The sequence below is a fragment of the Saccharomycopsis crataegensis genome (genome assembly GCF_037102585.1).
Source record: "Saccharomycopsis crataegensis DNA, jcf7180000000072, whole genome shotgun sequence".
Taxonomy (NCBI): domain Eukaryota; kingdom Fungi; phylum Ascomycota; class Saccharomycetes; order Ascoideales; family Saccharomycopsidaceae; genus Saccharomycopsis; species Saccharomycopsis crataegensis.
The window spans coordinates 2,323,012-2,346,779 of NW_027043819.1; the positions used below are offsets into that span (position 1 = coordinate 2,323,012).

The 23,768-nt window shown below is 34.8% G+C and overlaps 9 protein-coding genes across 9 annotated transcripts; 6 read left to right on the plus strand and 3 right to left on the minus strand. All coding sequences in view use genetic code 12, as the record gives it.

Moving 5' to 3' along the window:
• Positions 1–217: 217 nt before the first annotated feature.
• Positions 218–784, minus strand: DASC09_008650 (uncharacterized protein; the record flags this gene model as incomplete). Its single annotated transcript, XM_064994468.1, has 2 exons — positions 218–346; positions 413–784. 2 exons carry the CDS (start codon positions 782–784, stop codon positions 218–220), a joined length of 501 nt encoding a protein of 166 aa, XP_064850540.1.
• A 2,633-nt stretch (positions 785–3,417) lies between these two features.
• Positions 3,418–3,996, plus strand: ALG14 (N-acetylglucosaminyldiphosphodolichol N-acetylglucosaminyltransferase anchoring subunit ALG14; the record flags this gene model as incomplete). Its single annotated transcript, XM_064994469.1, has 1 exon — positions 3,418–3,996. One exon carries the CDS (start codon positions 3,418–3,420, stop codon positions 3,994–3,996), a length of 579 nt encoding a protein of 192 aa, XP_064850541.1.
• Positions 3,997–5,436: 1,440 nt separating this feature from the next.
• Positions 5,437–6,721, plus strand: SVF1 (Svf1p; the record flags this gene model as incomplete). Its single annotated transcript, XM_064994470.1, has 2 exons — positions 5,437–5,459; positions 5,566–6,721. The coding sequence occupies 2 exons, from the start codon at positions 5,437–5,439 to the stop codon at positions 6,719–6,721; spliced, it is 1,179 nt and encodes a 392-aa protein (XP_064850542.1).
• A 437-nt stretch (positions 6,722–7,158) lies between these two features.
• Positions 7,159–8,215, minus strand: KEI1 (Kei1p; the record flags this gene model as incomplete). Its single annotated transcript, XM_064994471.1, has 2 exons — positions 7,159–8,085; positions 8,183–8,215. 2 exons carry the CDS (start codon positions 8,213–8,215, stop codon positions 7,159–7,161), a joined length of 960 nt encoding a protein of 319 aa, XP_064850543.1.
• A 636-nt stretch (positions 8,216–8,851) lies between these two features.
• DASC09_008690 (pepsin-like aspartic protease) lies at positions 8,852–10,102 on the plus strand (the record flags this gene model as incomplete). Its single annotated transcript, XM_064994472.1, has 1 exon — positions 8,852–10,102. One exon carries the CDS (start codon positions 8,852–8,854, stop codon positions 10,100–10,102), a length of 1,251 nt encoding a protein of 416 aa, XP_064850544.1.
• Positions 10,103–11,502: 1,400 nt separating this feature from the next.
• Positions 11,503–12,162, minus strand: DASC09_008700 (CFEM domain-containing protein; the record flags this gene model as incomplete). The annotated part of the gene is made up of 1 exon (XM_064994473.1): positions 11,503–12,162. The coding sequence occupies one exon, from the start codon at positions 12,160–12,162 to the stop codon at positions 11,503–11,505; it is 660 nt and encodes a 219-aa protein (XP_064850545.1).
• A 481-nt stretch (positions 12,163–12,643) lies between these two features.
• DASC09_008710 (ferric reductase family protein) lies at positions 12,644–14,638 on the plus strand (the record flags this gene model as incomplete). Its single annotated transcript, XM_064994474.1, has 1 exon — positions 12,644–14,638. The coding sequence occupies one exon, from the start codon at positions 12,644–12,646 to the stop codon at positions 14,636–14,638; it is 1,995 nt and encodes a 664-aa protein (XP_064850546.1).
• A 2,061-nt stretch (positions 14,639–16,699) lies between these two features.
• On the plus strand, positions 16,700–17,518 carry DASC09_008720 (uncharacterized protein; the record flags this gene model as incomplete). Its single annotated transcript, XM_064994475.1, has 2 exons — positions 16,700–16,891; positions 16,955–17,518. The coding sequence occupies 2 exons, from the start codon at positions 16,700–16,702 to the stop codon at positions 17,516–17,518; spliced, it is 756 nt and encodes a 251-aa protein (XP_064850547.1).
• A 3,989-nt stretch (positions 17,519–21,507) lies between these two features.
• On the plus strand, positions 21,508–22,191 carry DASC09_008730 (uncharacterized protein; the record flags this gene model as incomplete). The annotated part of the gene is made up of 1 exon (XM_064994476.1): positions 21,508–22,191. The coding sequence occupies one exon, from the start codon at positions 21,508–21,510 to the stop codon at positions 22,189–22,191; it is 684 nt and encodes a 227-aa protein (XP_064850548.1).
• Between the last annotated feature and the right edge of the window lie 1,577 nt (positions 22,192–23,768).

Here is a 23,768-nt window from a genome sequence, read left to right on the forward strand (position 1 = left end):
GATTAACCTACAGGCATTTATACTATATATTATGAGTGTGATTCTTTTTTTTTTTTCGGTTGATTGCTTTTATACTCTCTTTCATTTTGAATTTACTGGTATTGCAATTGGTAGCTCTAATCTCTGAACATATACCTATATTTAAAGAAGCTTTCTATAAAGTAGCTATAATTTACAATAAAGTGCTAAATATGATAAGTGACCCAAAATGTTCTCTCTAATCAACTGCTATAGAATGTATCCACTGTTTCAAGTGATCTTTATCCACTGGTTCCCGGTTTTGAATTTCGTATTTATCAACAATTAACTGTTTATGAACGGCCACTATTGTTGGTATTTCATTGACCTAGAAAGAGATGTTAGTAGCTAAGTATTGAAATTGTGACTGAAGATTTGAACTAAAAATATTTACCCCATAAGTTAGCATCAAGTCCGTATTCCCTGGCTCATCGCATTCCACATCTACCAAATTCACTTTCTTTTGAATGTCATAATTCAATAAATCATATAATTGTCTTGAAATTTTGTTACAGTAATCATCTCCTCTCATAGTGAAATTCAATAATATTGGAATTTTGCCACTGGCAAGCAAGTAATCATGCAAATCGCTGTCGCCATATTTCACCGCTTGGGGATATATTTTGGTGGTTTGATGGATCCCAATTTCTTGGTCCGGATATACAATTTTTTTGGGTCTCAACCATTGTGGCAAGCTGAAAAAAGTTCTTTTACTGGAAACTGATAGTATAGTCCCCATACATGTATATTTATTCGCGATATACATATTTTTGTGACGCGAACGTTGTATCTTTTACGCTCCACTCAAGTAGCAATACTGTCAATGTCATCTGAAAATACAGTGTTTTCATTTTTTATTCGTACCAACCACCGGAAATGTTCATACCAGTGGCAAAAAATAATTCATACCGACCCCCGGTATTTTTCGTACCACCGCAGCGGGATTTATTCAGACCATCTAAGAAAAATAGTTCATACTATTGCACTTTAATTATTCATACCAACAGAATACAAAATTCATACTAAATGCATAAAATTCTTATGCTTTCATTAATATTTTATCTTTGATATTATTAAACATGTTACAGGGGACCCGCACACCCAATAAAGCCCCTTTGCAATACTCATTTACCATTTCAAAGGCTCATAACCAAATTTTGGTGTGGTTTCGTCCTTCCTTAAAATTTTAAATTTTCATTAATTTGTTTTGGAGCTTTGTTGCGTCTTTATGTAATTTTTTTTATAGTTTTTACTTTTTTTTTTGGTTTGTTTTCTGTATTTTGTTTTCTAATTTTTTTTCTTCATCTTTGGTATTTGTTTTCAAAAGAGCTGCTGTTGTAAACAGAGATCAATATGTCTAGAAGCATGTCTGCAGAATCCCTTGTAACTATCAAGGGAAATATTTTCTGTGGCTTCTTTCACCCTTGGAGTTAATTGCTCCTTCTTGCTCAAGTTTGATCTTTTGACTTTACTCTTACATACTGACCAGAATTCTTCTATAGCATTCAACCCTGGAGAATAAGGAGGTAAAAACACAAGTTCCAAGCCACTCAGTGCCACTAGTAACTGAAGATCACGTCGTTTATGAATGGCAGCATTATCAAGGATCAAATATTTCATACCTTTGAGCTCCTCGTTATTTTCTATTTGCTGGATCACTGACTTTACAAAACTGTAGAAGTGATTAGCTGTAGTACCTTTACTCACTTTGTCAATGGTCGTTTCTGAATCAAGTTTTCTCTTCTTATTGGATGTAGCCACTGGAGTTCTGACCTTTAATTCAATACAACCTTTGACAGAAATTGCCCCAATGAACGAAATATTAAGCCCTCTGGTTACGGGAACAGTAAGAACTGCTTTTTCACCCACAGCAGACCATCCATACTCACGCCGCATACTGATATTGAAACCTGCTTCGTCGATGAAAATACAGTTTTGACTAAAGTCGAGCTTGTCTTTATACTTCTCTGCCCACTCGAGTCTCTGTTTCTTCAATTCCTCCAGACTTCTTCTCAAAGCCCATTTAGAAATACGTTTGAGACTTAGCTTACAGACCTTGGTTACAAAGTTATAGATTGTTGTAGCCTTGGCTCTTACATTGGTGAAGGCTTTCTTGAGTCTCTCCAACATAAAATCGAGAGTCACTGTAGCATCTTCCTTTATCAATTTTTGAAGGAATTCCTTATGTTCATCAGTGAGAAGGGGTTTACGACCTCTTTTCTTTATTGGCTTCGAGATACCATTTAATTCATTGACAAGTATTTTGTTCCACTTTCTTTTCCATGTGTAAGCAGTTTGCAAAGGTATATCTTCTAATTTTGCAGCCTTGTAAGCTGATACACCTTCTTCCATGACCAAGTGCCAAAATCTTTGTTTGACAGCTTGATTATAATACCGGTACGAACCTCTATATCTTCGTTCTTTCATTTCAATTTCCATCTCGGCATTTTCTTCTTCTTCGAAAATAGGATCAATTTCCATGATATCCATGATACCTGGTTTTTCAAAATGCTTATAGTCACTGTAACTAAAGCAAGCTTCAACTGGTGCTATTTCAGACTCTAAAGTCATTTCACTGGGTTCAGCATAGAATCTATTACCTAGGCCATCAACATACCCATCAGTTAGTAGCTTGGCTTTCAAGTCCATACTTAGTTTTGATGGTAAAATCTTATGCTTTTTTTTGTAAGTAATCTGGTGATCACATAAAGACCGAATTGAATGTCAAAAGTGGGAATTCATCATCTTAAATGGAGAACAGCTCCTACCATACATTCGTTCCCATTTCTTGAAAACCGTAATCACGTGATATTATTGATATTATTATAGATATCCGGTTTTATAGAAAGTAGCACAGAATTATGGAAAAAATGAGTATAATTTGTTTAAACTGAGTAGCTTAGAGGCTTATAGAGCCAGTCACATAAAAAAAGAAAGGAATTAATATGAATTTTATATACTGTTGGTATGAATAATTGAAGTGCAATAGTATGAACTATTTTTCTTAGATGGTTTGAATAAATCCCGCTGCGGTGGTACGAAAAATACCGGGGGTCGGTATGAATTATTTTTTGCCACTGGTATGAACATTTCCGGTGGTTGGTACGAATAAAAAATGAAAACACTGTAAGAAAAAAAAAAAAAACATGCGTGCGCATAGTTTGGGAACATACTCCAAAAAATTGTCAGAAGACTAATAACAGATCTTTAATAAATGCTGCAGTTTGAACATTAAACTAACCCATTATTAGATACTAATTAATGCCCATTGTTTTCATTTGTTGTCTTTCTTTGTTGCTGCTATTGCTAGGATTGATTTTCATATCATTTAGTCTTCCGTTCACCAATTTAGCAAATCCTTTCTACAGTTTAAGGCATGATAGAGGTGCTTCTCATTTAATGGTACTTCTTGGATCAGGGGGACATACAGGGGAAATGATTAGATTGCTTGATGGCTTGGACTTCACTGAATATTCAAGGTTGACATTAGTCATCACCGAAGGAGATAATGGATCGATCAAAAAGGCGAGAGATTTTGAAAACTCAAATTTCTCAAGCAATGAAGAAGTTATTATCTCTGAACATGAAGCATCAATGACGAGTGTTGGTAATTTTGTTGTGGATTATATTTTTCTTCCAAGAGCAAGAAATGTTGGTCAACCATTGATATCCTCAGCGATAACAACAATTGGGTGTATAGTACAAACTTTCAAAATTATGTGGTCACGGAATACTTTTCCACACGCCATTCTTTGTAATGGACCAGGAACTTCAGTGCCATTGTGCTATGTATTTTATCTTCTATCTCTTGTGAAATTCCAAAACGCAGTAATTATTTATGTTGAAAGTCTTGCTAGGGTATCACGTTTAAGTGCAAGCGGATGGTTGTTATACCCTATCGCCAGCAGATTTATTGTTCAGTGGGAAATGTTGCACGAAAAATTTAGCAGAAGTGAGTATTATGGGATTCTAGTTTAGCAAATGAAATAGACAGAGAGGTATTGTAGTAATGGGTACAAAAATATATTATCACAAGATGAGAAAGTATTTTTGATGTTTTTTGCTCACTTCCGCTGTTGCTTGCTTTGATAGAATATATTTGATTTGAACTACATTTGGAAAAACTTTCAATAATTTTGATCCATAGTGCAGACAGAAGTGAAATATTTGAAATCATTTATCGTACAAGTTTCTAACGTTGCTGGCTTTTTTCATTTTCTCATTTTTGCTAAATTGCTGGAATGAGCTGGAGGTATTTCTGGTATACATGCTGGTTAAAATTGTTGAAAACTGAGGGTATATTGATGTTTAAATCACCAAGTCATATTTTTCACAACATCCAATCAATGATTTCGTTTTGCTCTCGTTATGAAACTCTTATTATGACAATATTATTCTGGGTCCTAGTGATCTATGTGATATGCTGAAATAACACTAGAAACTTTTTTGATAGCTCAATATTGCAGAGTATTCTATCTTTTAGAGACAAAGAATGCTACATGTATGACTTCTTACGTGCCCTGCGCTGTTTTAAATTCATTTACAATATGGTTTTTGCTGTGAAAATGATAGATAATTAGTAGAAAGCTCTATGTCCACAGATCTAAGAATTCTCTACCTATCATTTTAGGAAAAGTCTGGTAGGCTGATAGAATATAAAATGTAAAAAGCTAAAGTAATACGGCCGATGGTGTAGCTATTTGTATTAGTTAATTACATTTGAAGATTAATGCACTTTTTTTAATAATCTTATTAGAACTTTTCTCTTGATAAACATCGTGCTACTAGATAGAAATGGTGACGCTGTATAAATTATTCAGACTATTTTTACTTTGACTTGGCAGAGTTTCTAATCAAATTCCTATCAATGTTGCACATTAAATTGTTCACATGTGAAAATGAACCGCATCAAAATGTGAAAACAGATATATTATTAAAGCAGAATATACCATAAGTATCGACAGGCTTCATGCCAACCAAAGAAGGATAGTTAGAAGTTATGCCTTTATACTTGGAATCCCTGTAAGTATAAATGGTGGCTTGAAATTGTTCTTGATACTATTTAGCATTCAGTCATGAATTGACATTGCCTTACATGCAGCTTTCTAGTATATATATTCGGTTCACGAAAAGATATACAGGACTCTGATAACACCTGATGATTGAAATACATGTGTGCATAAGATTATTGAAAGATCCTTCCAACTGGGACACAAACATTTAACAGCATATGGTTACCCGGCTCACAGTCCGGTACGGTGCACTAACTCATAATCATCCGGCCTCTTTCCATAAAATTTTTTTTTTTTTTAAAAAAAAAGCCAGCAGTAGCATACACAATACCAGTTGAACTCATCGCACTAAAGAAGGATTCATCGACTTTCTCCGTATTTTTATAATAATAAGCCAATTGTTAACATGCTTAAGTGGGCGCAAGGAACGTATGTATAAGATTATTTAGTCATGCAGTTAGACTATTCTCTGAAAGTGTTTGAATGTTTTTTTTTTCTTCTTGGAGGGCTTTTTGATATTAACATCTATACACAGTCTATCAGCTGTCACAGGTATGGCTGAGCCTGAATATGGCCCTGACGCCATCCACCCAATTACCGACTCTGTTAAAAACAAGAATCCAATGAGATTAACTACAAACGATGATTTTAAATGGATTGCTCCTTTGACCACCAACGTTGAAACCCAGACTTTTTACTTCACTGATTTGAAATCTGGCAATTTGGGTTTTGCTCAAATCATTCATTCCGTGGTCAGCTCTGTTTATACTACTGCTCAATTTACTTTTAGACTTTACAACAAGGAGAATGATGAATTAAATACATGGACTTCTACTAATTTGGAAGACTTTGTGATAAAGGGTACCAATTTTTATGCTAAAAATTTGTCAATTGAACTAGTTGATGATGGCAACACTTATGTTCTCAAGTCCGCCGTTACCGAAGAATCCATTGTCAACTTGACCGTTAAAAAAATTGCTCCTGGTGTTCTTGTTGGTAAAGATGGTACTACTTTGTACGGCACAGATGTGACCAACCCTTGGGGGTCTATGAGGCATGCTTTCTGGCCTAGAAACTCTGTTACTGGTACTATTGAATTGAAATCTAAGGAAAAGAAAATTGAAATCAATGGATATTCTATGTTTGTCGCTGCTATGCAAGGTATGAAACCCCATCATGCTGCTGCTGCCTGGAATTTCCTTAATTTTCAATCAGAAACTTACTCAGCTGTTCAAATGGAATTCACCACACCAAACTCTTATGCTAAAACAAAAGTTAATGTTGGTATTCTTGTGAAAAATGATAAAATTTTGTCTGTTTCAGTCAACAACAAGATTTCCCATTTGGATAATGATGTTGATGAAGTTGGCTGGCCAGTTCCAAAGCGTGTTGAGATCGATTTTAAGGGTATCGAATCAACCGCTACTGACGATGATGTTGAGAAAGGAACTGCCAAGGTTGTGGTGGCCAAATGTGTGGGTGACTTGAGCACTCTTGTTGAAAGAGTGGATGTTATGGGAGAAATCCCCGGGTTCGTGAAAACTATCGCAGGTGCTGTTTCTGGAACTAAGCCATATATCTATCAATTTGCTAATGAGCTAACTTTAGAAGTTGAAGATGATGGCAAATCAGAAACCGCAAAAGGCCTAGCTTGGACCGAAGTCACTTTTATTTCGGACATTAGTGACTGAGGAAATTGCATGTGCCAATTTTCAAAAAAATCATCTGCTTCAATCTCATTTATTGTCATAATTATTTGCATTCTTATATCCTATTGTTATATTTTAATACCATAATTCTATTATTTTTCATGCTAATTCCTATTTCATTTTTCTTTTTATTTTTCTTTTTATTTTTCTTTTAGTTTTAATCTATCTTTTTTTTTTGTCGTTTTCCATATGATTTACTCCGAAGTTTTATCTTATTATCTTAGTCCATCAGCTTCTAATCATCACTGGTTTTACATGTGTGTATTGGGGCTCAGTTGGTTTATTTATTTCTTTATATTTAATAGAGGATTTATATTTAATAGATATAATTGCAGGGAATTACTAAGTAAGTTTTCATAGATATGAGAAAATATAAAAGTTGGCATGAGAAAAAAAAAGAACAAAGCTATAAGTTTAATTCACTCATTGAACAACCACACGATAATATCTACTGATTTGTTTTCAATCTTTTGCAAAAACTTTTTGAATTTGGACAGATTTTCATCCTGGCCTTCCATCTTTCTGTTGTTGAAATCATCACTGTTGACCCCATACTTCGTTGATTTGAGTAATAGTCTAGTAAATGACAAAATAACAAGAGTAAAATAAACCCTGGCAACAACCACAAAAATGCACGTAAGAATTGTGGTCATGAGTTCATAAGTCTCTGAAGCAGATTGAGATGAAAGCTTAGATTCTGTATCACGACTCACGAGAGCTAAGATGATATTAGTGCCCACAAGCTCGATTGAGCGTCTCAATAGTCTGTCAAAATTCTTTTTTGGTTCTTCCAATTCAAAGACTGCTACATCCTTATCACTACCGGACTCATCCGGTGATTCAATTTCATAATTCGATTCTTCGAATGATGATGAAGCAGTTGGAGAAGAGGTTGGGATTTTAGTCCTTGAGACCGAAGTAGAAGAATATGAAGAATCATGGGAAGCCGAAGAGGAGGATGCAACCTTAGATTTTGTAGTTGGTTCAGTCAAAACAGATGTTGATGTTTCTGTTGGTGTATTTGGAATCTTCGCAACTGAGGTGTCATTTGTGCTAAACCATTGATAGGCAAAGTGCAAAATAAACACAATTCCTGAAACAGTATCGATGAAATATATCAAGCTTATGAGCGAAAACCTGGCCAAATTTGGGTTTTTAACGTTTTGGAGACCATTCACATAGAACGGAACGATTAAAAGTGAAGAAAGATAAAATATCCATTGGGTGAACTCAATAGGATGGCCAGTGAGAAGCGAGAGAACACCATAAAACCCCGCCATCTTATTGAATATGGCTATCCCAAGAACCAACTCAACGCCAATGTATAAAGGTAATCCAAGGAAGGACTAAATACAGATGAAATGTTAGTAAAAAAAAAAAGCTCGGATACATAATTCATATATCAATTATTAAGTATTGATCCCATTGAATATCTCAGCGTACTTTAGGCAAATACAAAGCCGGCGATAAACCCATTTTAATGAAACACTGTATGTTTTTATGACAATCACTGTCAGTAATAACAACGTTGGCGCGGTATAATTTTTTATATTTTTCTCTGAAGTGATTTATTTGCTCTGTTTAGGACAGTGGGCATCTTCGCCTCATAACCAAGGGTGCCAGACTTTTCAAAGAATCACATCACATTTGCTTCCCTTTTAGAGTAGAGGCAATGATAATTGATTGCACAAATCCCTCCTCATTTTTCTTTTCTTCTTTTTTTTGGTTATGGTTTGTTTCTTGTCAATTCAAAAGCGTTGATAATGGAGCGTTACAGATAAATGCTCAGAATCCAAAAAAAGAAAAAAAAAAAAAGCTCAGAATGTTCAATTTTATCATTTCTTCCTCCTCATGAACTTATAAAAGAGACATTCCTTACAAAAATGTCTGTAAAGCATCATGATTCATAAATTTGCAAATTAATGGCAGGCAAGATGTGAAGTATCAATCCGTACTATTGATACGGCATTGTTGGCTAACATTCCTCTTATCACTGCCGCCTACCCTTGCTATCCGTGAAGCTGTGATTACCCATATAATTCGGTTACCAGGCATGCATAATAAAATTAGCTCAATTCTTTTTTTTTTTGCCTCCATAAATGTTAACGAAAGATGCTCTCAATACCAGTCGTTTTATCAATATTGTTGTTATTTTATAACTCGAGCTTTGCATTTCCTGTTGGAAGAACAATTGGCAGAAAGAGAAATTTCGATCCATTGAAACTTGATTTTGCTTTAGTGGAATCTCAGCGAAGAGTTGATTTGAACAGTGGTTTCTACAGACATTCTGTTGGCCCTTATAGCGAGGTAATTATGAAAATTGAAAACCAATATTCGGCCTACATTGCCACCTTGGCCCTTGGTACCCCGGAGCAAGAGATTAAAGTGGCCCTTGATACGGGTTCATCAGATCTTTGGGTTCCATCCCCAGGAACCACAACTGACTACACTACATTTGATTCCAATGCCTCGAGAACAGCTACTAGCCTCAATGAAACATTTTCCATTGTTTATGGTGACAGAACAGGTGCCAGTGGTAAATGGATGTCTGACAATTTACAAATAGGTAATGTCAACATTCCAAATATGCAGTTTGGGTATGGAACTAACCAGAATGTGGGGCAAGGTATATTGGGAATTGGACCAAAGGATTCAGAAACTAGTACGTGGTTAGATAAACCATTCACTTATGATAATTTTCCGTACAAGTTGGCAGCCCTAGGTTATATACCCAGAGCCTCATACTCATTATATTTGGACTCTTCGAAGTCAAAGACGGGAACAATATTATTTGGAGCTGTGGATACAGCTAAGTTTCTGGGTCAATTACGAATGCAAAAAATTTTGAAAATTCCTGTCGATCCCTTCTCGCCAAATGTGAAGTCGGGTTTTTATATTCAATTGGATAGTGTGGGTTCAGGCAATTATAGATACAATAGTGATCCTGATGATCCGTCCCAGCCCAATCCTGCTTTATTGGATTCCGGTACCAGTTTAATTTATGCTCCGCAAAGAGTTGTCACCGGGATCGGTAGTTTATATGGAAAATATAATAGAATGGTTGGTGGTTATGTCGCAAGTTGCAGCTCTGAAGGAGAGCCAATTAATTTCACTTTTGGGAATATGACTATTAGCATTGCTTACAAGGAGATTTTGTATCCGCTCTCGAAAGATTCTCCAGTTTATGGTATGGATGAATGTTTGATTGGGATCATTGGAAGCGGCAGCGATATTTTCACTCTTGGTGATGTCTTTTTGAGGCTGGCATATGTTGTTTATGATCTAGAAGAAAGCAAAATTGGTTTGGCTCAAGCAAGGTATAGTAATGAATCTGATATTAAATTCATTGATGAACTCCATTGAAAATTTCAAAGGCTATTGTGCGAACAATATTTCAATTCTAATGTTGTGAGATAAGCTTTTGAATGAATGCTTTGCAATATTATCAACGTGCATTAATCATTGAGAGTTATATATTTATGAAGAGATTAAGGTCATGTCCGTCTGAATATCAATATTAACGCGTATTAAAATGAAGCATCACTCTGTCTAGCAAACCATGTCAACTATCATAGTGGGTGCATCGTGGACGGGTATAGTACCTGTTTAACGAGGTTAATTTTGTTGACGATTGGTGGGTGCTGTCTATATTTATCATATTTTCCCTATTGTACTCGTCCTTAGCCTTCAAAAATTTTATTCTTTGACTTCCTTGAGTTTTATATTCCATGAGAAAAATATTTTATATTTGCCTCTATAACATATTGTTAGAGTGTACCACCACGGTGGCTTTTTAGTTTGAGATTACTGCTCATTGACGAATGATACAGTGCTTAGTTATTTTTGATGCTCTGAGCTCTAATGGGTCTCTCACCTGTATTTGAATATTATTATATTTGGGTTCTCCTGAGATATAAAAAGGCCTTTTATTCTTCATCAAAGGAAGAATTTATTATATAAGAAGATTGAAGGATCTTAACTTAATTTGATCGGAAATATGAATATTAACTCTTCTAAAAGAAGTAGATTAACTGATAAATCAACCAACTGGCTGACTCAAACTATTCACTAACTTCGTAATGTATACTTCATCTAATCCTTCCACCGCTGCAGAGCAATTCTGGAATGCTCTAAGTAATTTAGTCCTTTCTTTTCCAGCATCTGCATACTATTCTAATGATGTAACTCAACTAGGCTCTTCGTATGTTACAGCCTATAATTTCTCGACTTCAATAAATCCAGGACCTTTCGGAATATAATAACTTGTTTTTCAGAAGTTTAAGATATATGAAACTAATTCTTTCCAGTCAGATCTTGTGATCTAACGGTAAAAAATCTCTAGTAACTGGAACTATCAATGGACTTTTGTATAATGTAGTCGATCATTAATATTCCTTCCGGGACTTTCTGTTACTTTCTAAAATTCAGAAAGATTCTCTGAAAGTCTTTTAAGGAAGAGAATCATTCCATGTTGTCTTAGTGATGGGTGCATACAATATATATATAGAGTGCGTACTTATTATGTCATTTTTTACCATGCATACATTCTTGCCTTTTTGTTGGTGATCACTCAATATTATCATGCACTTGCAAAAGTGGCAAAGCATAAAATTATTTTATAGAAAATAAAGGTAAAATACTTTTTTTCATAAGTATCAAATAATAAGAAAATACAGAGATTTTTTCAGGAAAAGGGAAAACGATATTAAGCAAAAATAAAACTGTATTAAAAAAAAGAAAGGGGGTATGATGATGATTAATAATTAACAAAGATATGAAATAAAAATCAAGAGGAGATAGCCCAAAACACAAGGAGTGCTAGTAAACCCTGATGAAGCACCGTTATTTTCTGTAGGTTTACTATTCGTACTGGTGGAATCAGAAGCAGAAGCCAACACAGCAGAACTAATAGTTGAAGAGTTGTGGCTTAAGGCAGATGATATAGTGGATGAAGCCTCATAAGTATTGGTGATAGTGCTGGGGATAGTGCTGGGGATAGTACTGGCTGAAGAACTGCTAGTGATATCAGCAGTTATAGCAGCATTAGCAGTACCTTTAGCCAATAATATTTGAGTGGAGGCAGATGCTGGTATCATCCAAGTTTTCGCACCAGCAGAGTTACACAAGGAAATAGCCAATGAAGTAGCAGACACAACATCACTACCTGAACATTTTGAAGCAAAGCAATCAGCAACTTCACCTGACCATTGAGGCATAACGCAGAAACATCCTGTATCCCAGTAAGGACATGGAGTGTTGTCTGTATCAAATTTTACACACTCTTTGGCGCAATCCGGTAAGTTTGAGTAAATTGGGTCAGCAAAACCGTTAATGGAAGCCGTTTTCGAAATCAGTGGATAAGTGGACCAATTGTCAGCACTGACAAGCGTCAAAATTATAGTAATGAGAAATAGGGAGAGCATATTTAAATAATCTGTGTATTTTTTGTTTTGTTATGGATCCTGAAATCGTTAATAATAATAAATATTGAACGAAAATACGGGATTGAAAATAATATATTGATTCTACCGAAATTTTAACCCAATATTATATAAATAATCTTTCAAAGAGAACTACGAATAGTTAATGAATAACAGTAAAATTAATACACCCGAGGGTGTGCTTTAACAGAAATTAGACAGTTAATCTTATAATATACATAGATCTGCAAATGCATGCTATAGATCGATGCATTAGAACTTAAAGATGCATAGCACCCACAATTCAATAAAAGAAAATTTAAGATTTAAAATTTTCTTTTTTTTTTAATTTCTCAGTCACTGCCTCTCAGTATGAGAGAATATATTATATGAATTTTGTCCCATGTATTTCAATCTTCAAAATATGGGAACAGCTAAAAAAAAAAAAAGGAAAAAAAAAAAAGCATTCAGAAAAACATTCAAAATGACCATTCCATATAAAGAGCAGTACTATGTTGAGCAAAAGAGAAATTCTAAATTTGAATGGTTGAGCTTTGCTATTCCTTTTATAATATTAATCTTTCATGGTATTATAATTCATTGGATACCATATTACTTGAGAAACAAAAGGGATAATAATGGTCTCACCAACAAGGGATATTTCAAATTCCTTAAATTCCTGAAGTTCTTGGGTTCTAGTATCGCTATTCCAACTCCGTGGAGGAAGAATATAAAAAATATTTATATTCAGCCATCCTTGCACTTAGGATACTGGATTTATTTTTTGTTGTTGGTCATATTCTCATTTGCACAAACTGCAGACATTACTTACATTCCTCGCCATTATGTGATTGGCAAAAGATTGGGGAAATTGGCGACCGGCCAAACAACATCTTTGTTCCTATTTTTAGTCAAGAACGATTTTCTTTCTTCCATTACTGCTGTGCAGCCTGAAAGATTAATTAGATTCCACATTTGGGTCGGTAGGACCTGTTGGTTGTTGGCTACAATGCACCTTTATCTTTGTGCTTCATATTGGCTTGACATGGGTATCACAATCATGATCTATATCCCGCCTCAATACTTCGGAATGATTTCCTATGCCTCATGCTCATTATTAACTTGGGCTTCATTTAGATTTATCAGAAAACTATCTTTTGAATTTTTTTTGATTCAACATAGGGTGCTTTCTGCATTGATGATGTTATTTTTGATTTTCCACAACAGTTCCAGTAGATTGGGTGCCATTATTTCGGTGCATTTATTGGTCTTAGACAAAATAGTTAGCATGGTATTAGGAATGATTCAGAAAGCAAAATCCCCATCCATGATGATATCTAAAGTTGAGGTATTTGATGAGGAAACAGTCATGGTCACTATTCCAATGCATATAACAAAGGAGAGAGAATGCGAGGCTTGGTGGTCTTACATCATTCCTCAATTTGGCACCTGGAAAGCTGGTCAATACATTATGCTCAATATAAATTCAATTAGCTTAGGTCAATGGCATCCATTCACAATCTGCTCATTGCCTTCTTCAGGTAAAATAAAACTCTTGATTAGAAAGAAAAAAGGGTTTACAAGAAAGCTTCTCAAAAAAGCTATTGTACCAGAAGATGGTTCACTGAAACATTCTCCAAAGACAACAAAGATTCAAAATTTGAAGCTCCTGGTGGAAGCGAAAATCATCCCTTCAGTCACTCCGATATATAATAATATAAAAGGGCTTTTAAAATTAGGAAAATCCTCCGCAAATAAACATTTTGAATTTGAAGAAAATTCTATTACCTTCCAAGCTAGTATACAAGGTCCATACGGGGCAAATTTCCAAAAGCTAATTACATTCGATTCAGTATTATTCATGTGTGCCGGAAGCGGTGGCTCTGTTGCTTTCCCGATTTGTTGTGATTTGTTGCGGGAAATTCAAAGAAGAGACTCTATTGGAGATTTTGGATATAGACCACTCAACCCAGTTGTCAACCTTTTATGGTCAGTGAAAAAAGAGGCTAATATAATATGGTATAAGCATATTATTGACGAGCTAATACCTTTTTTGCGAAATGGGAAACTCAGTCTTACTATTCACATAACCTCTGCAAATAATGAAATTAACATTCCAAAAGATTGTGATTCTTTAATTGATAATTCATCTAAAGAATATGGAAATAACACTAGTCAAATAAGCGATATTACCTACCCCAAGGTGGTTATAGAGAAGACCAAAGAAGCCACTGAGTTTTTGAAGTTTATTAAGGAAACAGGATTGGTTGATATCCAATATCTGAGAATTGATATCAAGAGTAATATTGCCAGCAGCACAAATTCTGTGATCAAAAAGTCTACTTCATCGTCACAAAAATGTTTGGCGGTAGTAGGTTGTGGGCCAGCAGAAATGACTAATATTATGAAACAAGAATGTCAGAAAAACATAAGAATAAAGGACTCTCCGGATATATACTGTTTTTTTGAGTCTTTCTGACTTTATTTCTCCCCAAATTTGTTAGTATCCCAAATATCTTTGCCATAAAGTTTTTGTTAAATTAGTTGATAATTAGAAATATATATCAAACATATATGTCATTGATATTCATCCGCAATGATTTCTAAGGAAAAAAAGTTTTTGAGCTAGCTTTGTTTTCTATTAATGATTGTATTCCCATTATTAATGTTTTCATAAATGAATTTTTAGATTTTTAAATAGCAAAATGTCAGTCTTCCTGTAGTACAGACCTTACAACGGGAAGTTAGAAATTAATGATTATGAGTAGTTACAAGTTAGATTGGGGGCTGGATAGAATGGTTTGTGTGTCGTTTATTCCAGCTTAGGGTCCAGTCAAAATCGGATCCTCTCAAGCGCAGCTCCTCCTCCTACCAGTGGTGCGATATTATGCATCTATATATAATTATTTAAATCTCTGAAGATCAATCTTCTCTAGTATCAGGATAACTCTGATTGGCTGACTATTCGTACTTATCAATCCTTAGACTCGAATCGTCGTGTGTAACCACTCTCAGGTAGTGCAGTTAGTATTGAAATTTCATTAGAACTGACAATAATTCCACTACTTTTGTAGCTTTTAACGATCAATAGTTTCCACTATAATGTATATATAATCATCAAGACTCACAACTAAATTCCTGTTTATATATTGTTAAACGTTTGCATTTACTTTATACTTATCACTATTGTTACATTAATATCTATAAACCGACATTTAGTTTTCCGTGTATCCCAATCATGAGTCCTGAAACTATACCAACCTTCAACGAAGCTATTAGCAAGTTGGCTCCAATTGCAACTCACCATAAAGCCAACGACAACCCTATATTCGTCACTATCGAGAAGTTTAACGAACTCAAAGATATGGTCTTCAGCATGTCGACCATGATTAAATCCTCCGCCAGCGACCATCCTGTAACCGAACCAGTTCAACATTATCTTCTATTATTCTTATTTTAGAGGTCACGCTTAAACTTTTACACAGTATTTATACTTAATTCAACAATTTATTTTATTTCATTCGATAGAACCATTAGTAGGTCGAATTACGATATAAGACTCTCAATCCGTCGATTAACATGGGACGAAGCTTATATTAGAGATTTCTAACAATTTCTATTTCACATGTGAAGATAAGGAACCTGTCAAAAGAAACCTGAATCTGCTTCATTTTCACAAATTTATAGATGCGTTAAACCTACATACAATAAACACCCTAATTAAAGCCTAATCTATTCCATCTATGGCCCCTATGGCCCACCGTAACTTTCGAATATGTGAACTTTTTTTGTTTGTTTTGGCTCCTCTGATCTCAGCCGTAACCATGTTGCGAAGTTTCATTATCTCTTTGTTAATTTATTCCTAACTCTTCTTTGATAATCTGATAACTGACTTTCTTTTTAGCCTAATTATTAGTAGATATTTTATTTATCACCCCCACTATGTGCCATGCAAAAAAAAAAAAAAACTGCATATGTATATGCATGTACCTTAACATGTTTGAAATGCCATCCGGGGTGAAAAGATAGTGATGTGCTTGTAGAATACATAATAAAGGATGAGTAATATAGAAGCGCACTTACTAATATTCTCTATTGATTTGTCTGCTCTACCTATTTTAGAATAGATTGGAAATAGAGCACCAAGAAAGTCAATATATTCCTTACGGTTCAACAGAAGTTTTGCTGAATTCGGCTTCTAACCTTTCTATTCCCTAACGATCAATTTCATACAATTCACCATAATCTGTTTCTCAGACACAATAAAGTTTATTATGCTTTTTACCCTTTTTTTTTTGAATTTTCTTCAGACATAGGCTTAAAATGGAAATATACCGAAACTTAGAGACTGGGGTGGATATTAAAAATGGCTAAAAAATGAAAGCGCTTTGGGAGGTGTGTTTTTTTGTGTTTTTCTTTTCTAGTAAAATATAAAATAGCGAATCCTCCTCATGTAGATCTAGACAGGCTATTAGTTATAAATTGATCATTGCAAATTATTTATTAATTCCTTTGAAACAAAATCTCCAATCAATTAAAAATGTTGTTTCATAGAGTTGCTATTGTTCTCACTACCATTGCTTCCAAAGCCTATGCTGTGGCTGCTCCAGAAAAACAATTGTTCGCTTTGGCTCAAAATATGAATATGCCAAATAGTCTCTTGGATTCTGTCTTTGCCATTGAAAAGAGAGATGCCGCATCTTATAATTGTCACGCGTTATGTGGTAACATGGTATGTGGTTTCTCTATTTATGTATTATCATAACTTAATTTTCAATTACTAACATACAAATAGATTTCTGCGGCCGAAGGGTGTTCTTCTGGTGGCTCATATGATACCGACTGCTACTGTTCTACTGGAATTTTCGCTGAAAACTTGAGTGGTTGTTTGAGTTGTGGTTGGTGTTTGTGGGAGTACTACTCACCATACTTGGAAGCCCCATTGGGTTCTTGTGGTGAGCCAACTACGCCAACTGGTACTTTGTGTGCTGCCACGTCTAGCAGTGTCTCTTTTGAAGCATCTTCTGAAAGCATCTCCGTCACTTCCTCTAGTGAAACGTCTTCTGAATCTTCCTCAACCGAAACTTCTTCTGAAACCATCTCCGTCACTTCCTCTAGTGAAACGTCTTCTGAATCTTCCTCAACCGAAACTTCTTCTGCTGAAATCACTAACTCTGCAAAAAATACCTCCGAAGACCCAACCACTGTCGGAGAAGCTAGCTCATCTTCCAGTGATATTTCTTCTTCTTCTTCTTCTGTTTCTGTATCCTCATTTCAAGGAGGTGCTGGCATGATTTCCTCTGGAGCTTTCTTGGGTGGTGGTATCGCTTTGGCAGCCGGTGTCATTGCTCTTATTTAAGGTTGTTTGTGAATTGATCGAAACCATGTAATGATCTAGACACTTTTTTACTTTTCTTTCTCTTTCTTTCTTTTTATTGTTCTTATCTTTTCTTCTCTCTTCTTTATTTAACTCCATTCCTTATCTCGGACAACCTTCTTATCTCCGACTACCTTTTTATTTCCCTTTGAGTTCCTTTTTAGGTAAGTCTTACTTTCTTTTCTCACCTATAAAAAGCTTAATTCATCTATTCCTTTTAGTTTTTATTCTTCTTTAATATACTTTAACTACTATGTTACCCAACCAAACCATTACATGGAGGTCGTACCAAAACGCTATCGCTTACTTCAAACCGTCGTTAACTACCGCAGAGGAATCCTTTACATATAGCTAGATAAAGGCAGCCAGAGCGCAATCGCATACATTTTTGCAGCCAGAGCGCAGCGGGTTTGTATGGGGCGAAAAAATGGATGTTAGCAGAGTGCAGCGAGAGCGCAATGGGCTAGCAGCGAGAGCGCAATGGCGATTATGGGCACACCTAGGGATACAGACGCGCAATCTGGAGAAATGCTATACATTGCAGCACAACCAGGAGACATTTTTAAATGATGAATATTTGGTGGAAATGGCTAGTAAAGATGATGTTGGAATCTGGAGAGAATGCTGAGCAAAAATATATAATTTTATCTGAAAGATAATATAATGTGGTAGAGATATTGGCGTTTGAAATTTGCGTTGCACCAACAGGAGAAATTGATTGGCACAGTTCGGAGAAATTCGCAGGGGGTTTGGGACCCTATTGGGAAATCAGGAGAAATTTAGCATGATTAAGAGGTCCCAATGAAAAAAGTGGGATTGTCATTTGAAAATTATAATATAGAGTATGGAGATGTGATTGTAAAAGCTCATGAATGTAGTAATTTAATTAAAAGAAAAATCAATTTAAAATCATATAAAACTATAAATTTTGAAGGCGTGTTGGAAAAATATAATCTATTTTTGTTAAGTATTTATATTTGGGATATCTTGGATATTGAAAATGGGAAAAGCAGGGGTGCGGGACCCGCTCCGTAGTGGAAATGTACCAGAGCAGCGGGCTGAGCGGGGCCTGAGCTGGATGATTTGTGTGGTAATTAAAAAATAAAAGATGTGTGAAGAGAAAGTGGAGGTGATTTGATATATTATGAGGATAGGATGATTGATTAGGGTATTTATATTGAAAATCAGAGCAGTCAGTTGGCGGAGAATTGCGGAGAATTGCGGTGGTTTGTGTGATAAGTGATGAAAGTTTGAATGTAATGAGAATTATTTTGGGAAATAGAAGATAAGGAAAAAAAGTAAGTATATCATCAATATATTTAGGAGATCTGGAATTGATTGGGTCAAAAAAATGGAGAAAATCGTAGGAAAATGTAGGAAAAATTGAAGATGATAATTTTGATGGTCGGGGTTGGGTGTATGTATTAGATGATCCTATATTTTGAAAGATAAAAAAAGGTTATGAAAAAAGTAGGATCAGTTATGAAATAGTTGGGTGATTTGAATATAGGTTTGATGATAATAGTTAGGATTGGGAATAAAATGTGGTGGAAAAATAGGGATGGTAAAGTTTTGGTGAAGGTCGGGGATCTTGTATGGGTGTATGGTTGAGAGATGGGAGGTGAATGTCTATGTAATTTAGAAAAAAAAAGATTTATGAAAAAAGTAAGATCAGTTATGAAATATTTGAGAGATTGTATTATAGATTTGATTCTAAAATATCAGATGGAAAGTAGAATGTGATAGAAAAATGAAGATAATATGGAATTTTGATGGGATATGTGTAGTAGAGAAGGAGATTATGGGGATGATATTTTGAGAGTATTTTTTATTCAATAGAAAAAGTAAGATTGTTTATGAGATGATTGATTGATTTTAATATAGATTGAGATGTAAAATGTTGGATTGAGGAGAAAATGTGGGAGAGAAATGAGGATGATGATGATTTTTGATGGGAGTGGGGATGAATGTAGGTAAGAAATAGAGGTCTAGATATTTTTGAAAAAAGATATTGAAAAAAAAAGGAGGATTATTTATGGAATATTTGAGAGATTTTAATATGATTATAATCATAAAATAGGTGATTAAAATAAAAATGTGTAAGGGAAATCAGGTTAGATGAATTTTGGTGATGGTCGGGGGTCATGTATGTGTGTGAATTTAAGGGTGAGGTATTTTTGAAAAAAAAAAGTGAGAGAGAAAAAGGAAGATTGTTTATGAAATATTTGGGAAATTGTAATATAGATATGATTGTTAAGTAGGAGATGTAAATGAAAATGTGGTGGGAAATCAGGTTGGATGAATTTTGGTGATGGTCGGGGGTCATGTATGTGTGTGAATTTAAGGGGTCAGGTATTTTTGAAAAAAAAAGTGAGCGAAAAAAAGAAAGATTGTTTTTGAAATATTTGGGAAATGTTAATATGATTAAGATTAAAAAATAGGAGAGGGAAATAAAAATGTGGCGGAGAAATTAGGTGAGTAATTTTTGAGGAAGATCGGGATTATTGTATGTATGAGAAATAGATGTGTAGATATTAATGGAAAAAAAAAGAGAGAGAGAAAAAGTAAGATTGTAGATGAAATAATTGAGATCATTTTATGTGGATAAGATCATGATATGGAATATTGAGAAATAATTGAGAGATAAAAATAGGGTATGTTGAATTTGTGTGAAGGTCGGGGGATGATGTATTGTGGAGAAATGAGGGAGATTTATTTTGAAGAAAAAGAGAGTGAAAAAAAAAAGTGAGATTGTTTATGGAATGTTTGAAGGATTTCAATATGATTAAGATTAAAAAGTTGGTGAGAGAAATCAAAATATTGTGGAAAAATGGGGATGTCAAATTTTGGATGATGGTGGGGATGTATGTATGAAGATGAATTGAATGTGTGTGTATTTTAGAAAAAGAAAATTGAAGAAAAAAAGTAAGATTGGTTATAAAATAGTTGAGAGATTTTAAAATGAATATGATTAAAAAATGGGAGATGGAAGTGAAAATGTGGTTGAGAAATGATGGAATTATTTGTTAGAGAAGATGTATGAAGATGAATTGAATGATGAGATATTTTGAAAAAAAAGGGAGTGAAAAAAAAAGTGAGATTGTTTGTGGAATATTTAGGGATATTTATTATGATTTTGATTGTTGAATAAGATATTGAGGTTGAAATGTGGTGGAAAAATGGGGATGTCGAATGTTTGATGATGGAAGGTCATATATGAGTATAAGTGAGAATTGAATGTTGGGGTATTTGATGAAAAAAAGGAGTTGAGAAAAAAGTGAAGGAGATATGTTGAAAATGTGGAAGAATTGGTATGGATAAGAATATAATATGAAATATTGAGGTTGAAATGTGGTGGAAAAATAGGTAGAATGGTAATTACCTAGGGATACAGACGCGCAATCTGGAGAAATGCTATACATTGCAGCACAACCAGGAGACATTTTTAAATGAAGAATATTTGGTGGAAATGGCTAGTAAAGATGATGTTGGAATCTGGAGAGAATGCTGAGCAAAAATATATAATTTTATCTGAAAGATAATATAATGTGGTAGAGATATTGGCGTTTGAAATTTGCGTTGCACCAACAGGAGAAATTGATTGGCACAGTTCGGAGAAATTCGCAGGGGGTTTGGGACCCTATTGCGAAATCAGGAGAAATTTAGCATGATTAAGAGGTCCCAATGAAAAAAGTGGGATTGTCATTTGAAAATTATAATATAGAGTATGGAGATGTGATTGTAAAAGCTCATGAATGTAGTAATTTAATTAAAAGAAAAATCAATTTAAAATCATATAAAACTATAAATTTTGAAGGCGTGTTGGAAAAATATAATCTATTTTTGTTAAGTATTTGTGATAAATAATTTTTTCAGCGGCAGTACAAATATGGACCTGCATTTTATGGTAAATAAAAAAAAAAAAAAAAAAAAAAACATTTAGTCACTACCCACAGTAACCACAATCCTAAATGATTCAAGTTTCAGATAGAATATCGGTCCTGGACGGATTCGTTATAGATAAAAATGAACGAAGAATCATATCCACAAGTTCCAAAATCATTACCAAGCTTGGCCAAGCTCTGAAGAAGAATCTTTCAGCATGCGATCTTAAAGATATCCATTCCACTTTCAGTACCACAAATGTTAGCTTCTACGATCTTTCTGAGCTCATCCCACATATCACAATGACAGAAGTGTTCATCAAAAAAAGTAGAGATGGCCGTTACCAAACCAAGAGCCGTAAATTTAGCGGCTCCTCCAAGCACCAAGCCACCATTATCAAATTAGCTGGTAACAAGAACTATTACTTGATTCATCGCAAGAAAAGTGACTCTAGCATGGCTTACGATATCATGGGATCCTCCAAGGATATCCAGTTTGTTAAGTCCAACACAGCTTTGAAACTGTACTTAGGAGATCCCGTGGTGTCTCAAAATGATAAGCACTTATTAATCCAGCTTCAATCCCACGACATCAAGGAAGAAGCATCGGAATTATTCATTTTTGGCTACCAAAAAACACACCTAGGGATACAGACGCGCAATCTGGAGAAATGCTATACATTGCAGCACAACCAGGAGACATTTTTAAATGATGAATATTTGGTGGAAATGGCTAGTAAAGATGATGTTGGAATCTGGAGAGAATGCTGAGCAAAAATATATAATTTTATCTGAAAAATAATATAATGTGGTAGAGATATTGGCATTTGAAATTTGCGTTGCACAATCAGCCATAATGTTTTGGCACAGTTCGGAGAAATTCGCAGGGGGTTTGGGACCCTATTGGGAAATCAGGAGAAATTTAGCATGATTAAGAGGTCCCAATGAAAAAAGTGGGATTGTCATTTGAAAATTATAATATAGAGTATGGAGATGTGATTGTAAAAGCTCATGAATGTAGTAATTTAATTAAAAGAAAAATCAATTTAAAATCATATAAAACATATAGCTAGATAAAGGCAGCCAGAGCGCAATCGCATACATTTTTGCAGCCAGAGCGCAGCGGGTTTGTATGGGGCGAAAAAATGGATGTTAGCAGAGTGCAGCGAGAGCGCAATGGGCTAGCAGCGAGAGCGCAATGGCGATTATGGGCACTTAAAGTGGGGATATTTGGGATCTGAGAAGTGGAATGTGGAGTAGAGAAAAATAGTATTTTTTTTAAGTATTTATATTTGGGATATCTTGGATATTGAAAATGGGCAAAGCGGGGTGCGGGACCCGTTCCGTGGTGGAAATGTACCAGAGCAGCGGGCTGAGCGGGGCCTGAGCTGGATGATTTGTGTGGTAATTAAAAAATAAAAGATGAGTGAAGAGAAAGTGGAGGTGATTTGATATATTATGAGGATAGGATGATTGATTAGGGTATCTATATTGAAAATCAGAGAGGTCAGTTGGCGGAGAATTGCAGAGAATTGCGGAGAATTGCGGAGAATTGCGGTGGTTTGTATGATAATATGGTGATGAAAGTTTGAATGTAATGAGAATTATTTTGGGAAAGAGAAGATAAGGAAAAAAAGTAAGTATATCATCAATATATTTAGGAGATCTGGAATTGATTGGCTCAAAAAAATGGAGAAAATCGTAGGAAATTGTAGGAAAAATTGAAGATGATAGTTTTGATGGTCGGGGTTGGGTGTATGTATGAGATGATCCTATATTTTGTAAGAAAAAAAAAGGTTATGAAAAAAGTAGGATGAGTTATGAAATAGTAGGGTGTGTTTAATATAGGTTTGATGATAATAGTTATGATTGAGAATAAAATGTGGCGGAAAAATAGGGATGGTAAAGTTTTGGTGAAGGTCGGGGATCTTGTATGGGTGTATGGTTGAGAGATGGGAGGTGAATGTCTATGTAATTTAGAAAAAAAAAGATTTATGAAAAAAGTAAGATCAGTTATGAAATATTTGAGAGATTGTATTATAGATTTGATTCTAAAATATCAGATGGAAAGTATAATGTGATAGAAAAATGAAGATAATATGGAATTTACCTAGGGATACAGTCGCGCAATCCGCCGGAATGCCATACATTGCAGCACAATCAGCCGGAATTTTTAAATGAAGAATATTTGGTGGAAATGGCTAGTAATGATGCTGTTGAAATCTGGAGAAGATGCTGAGCAAAAATATATAACAGAGCTCGAAAAAAGTATAAAAAGTTTCGAAAATTCAAAAAAAGTGTTAATTTATACTTACCTAGGGATACAGACGCGCAATCTGGAGAAATGC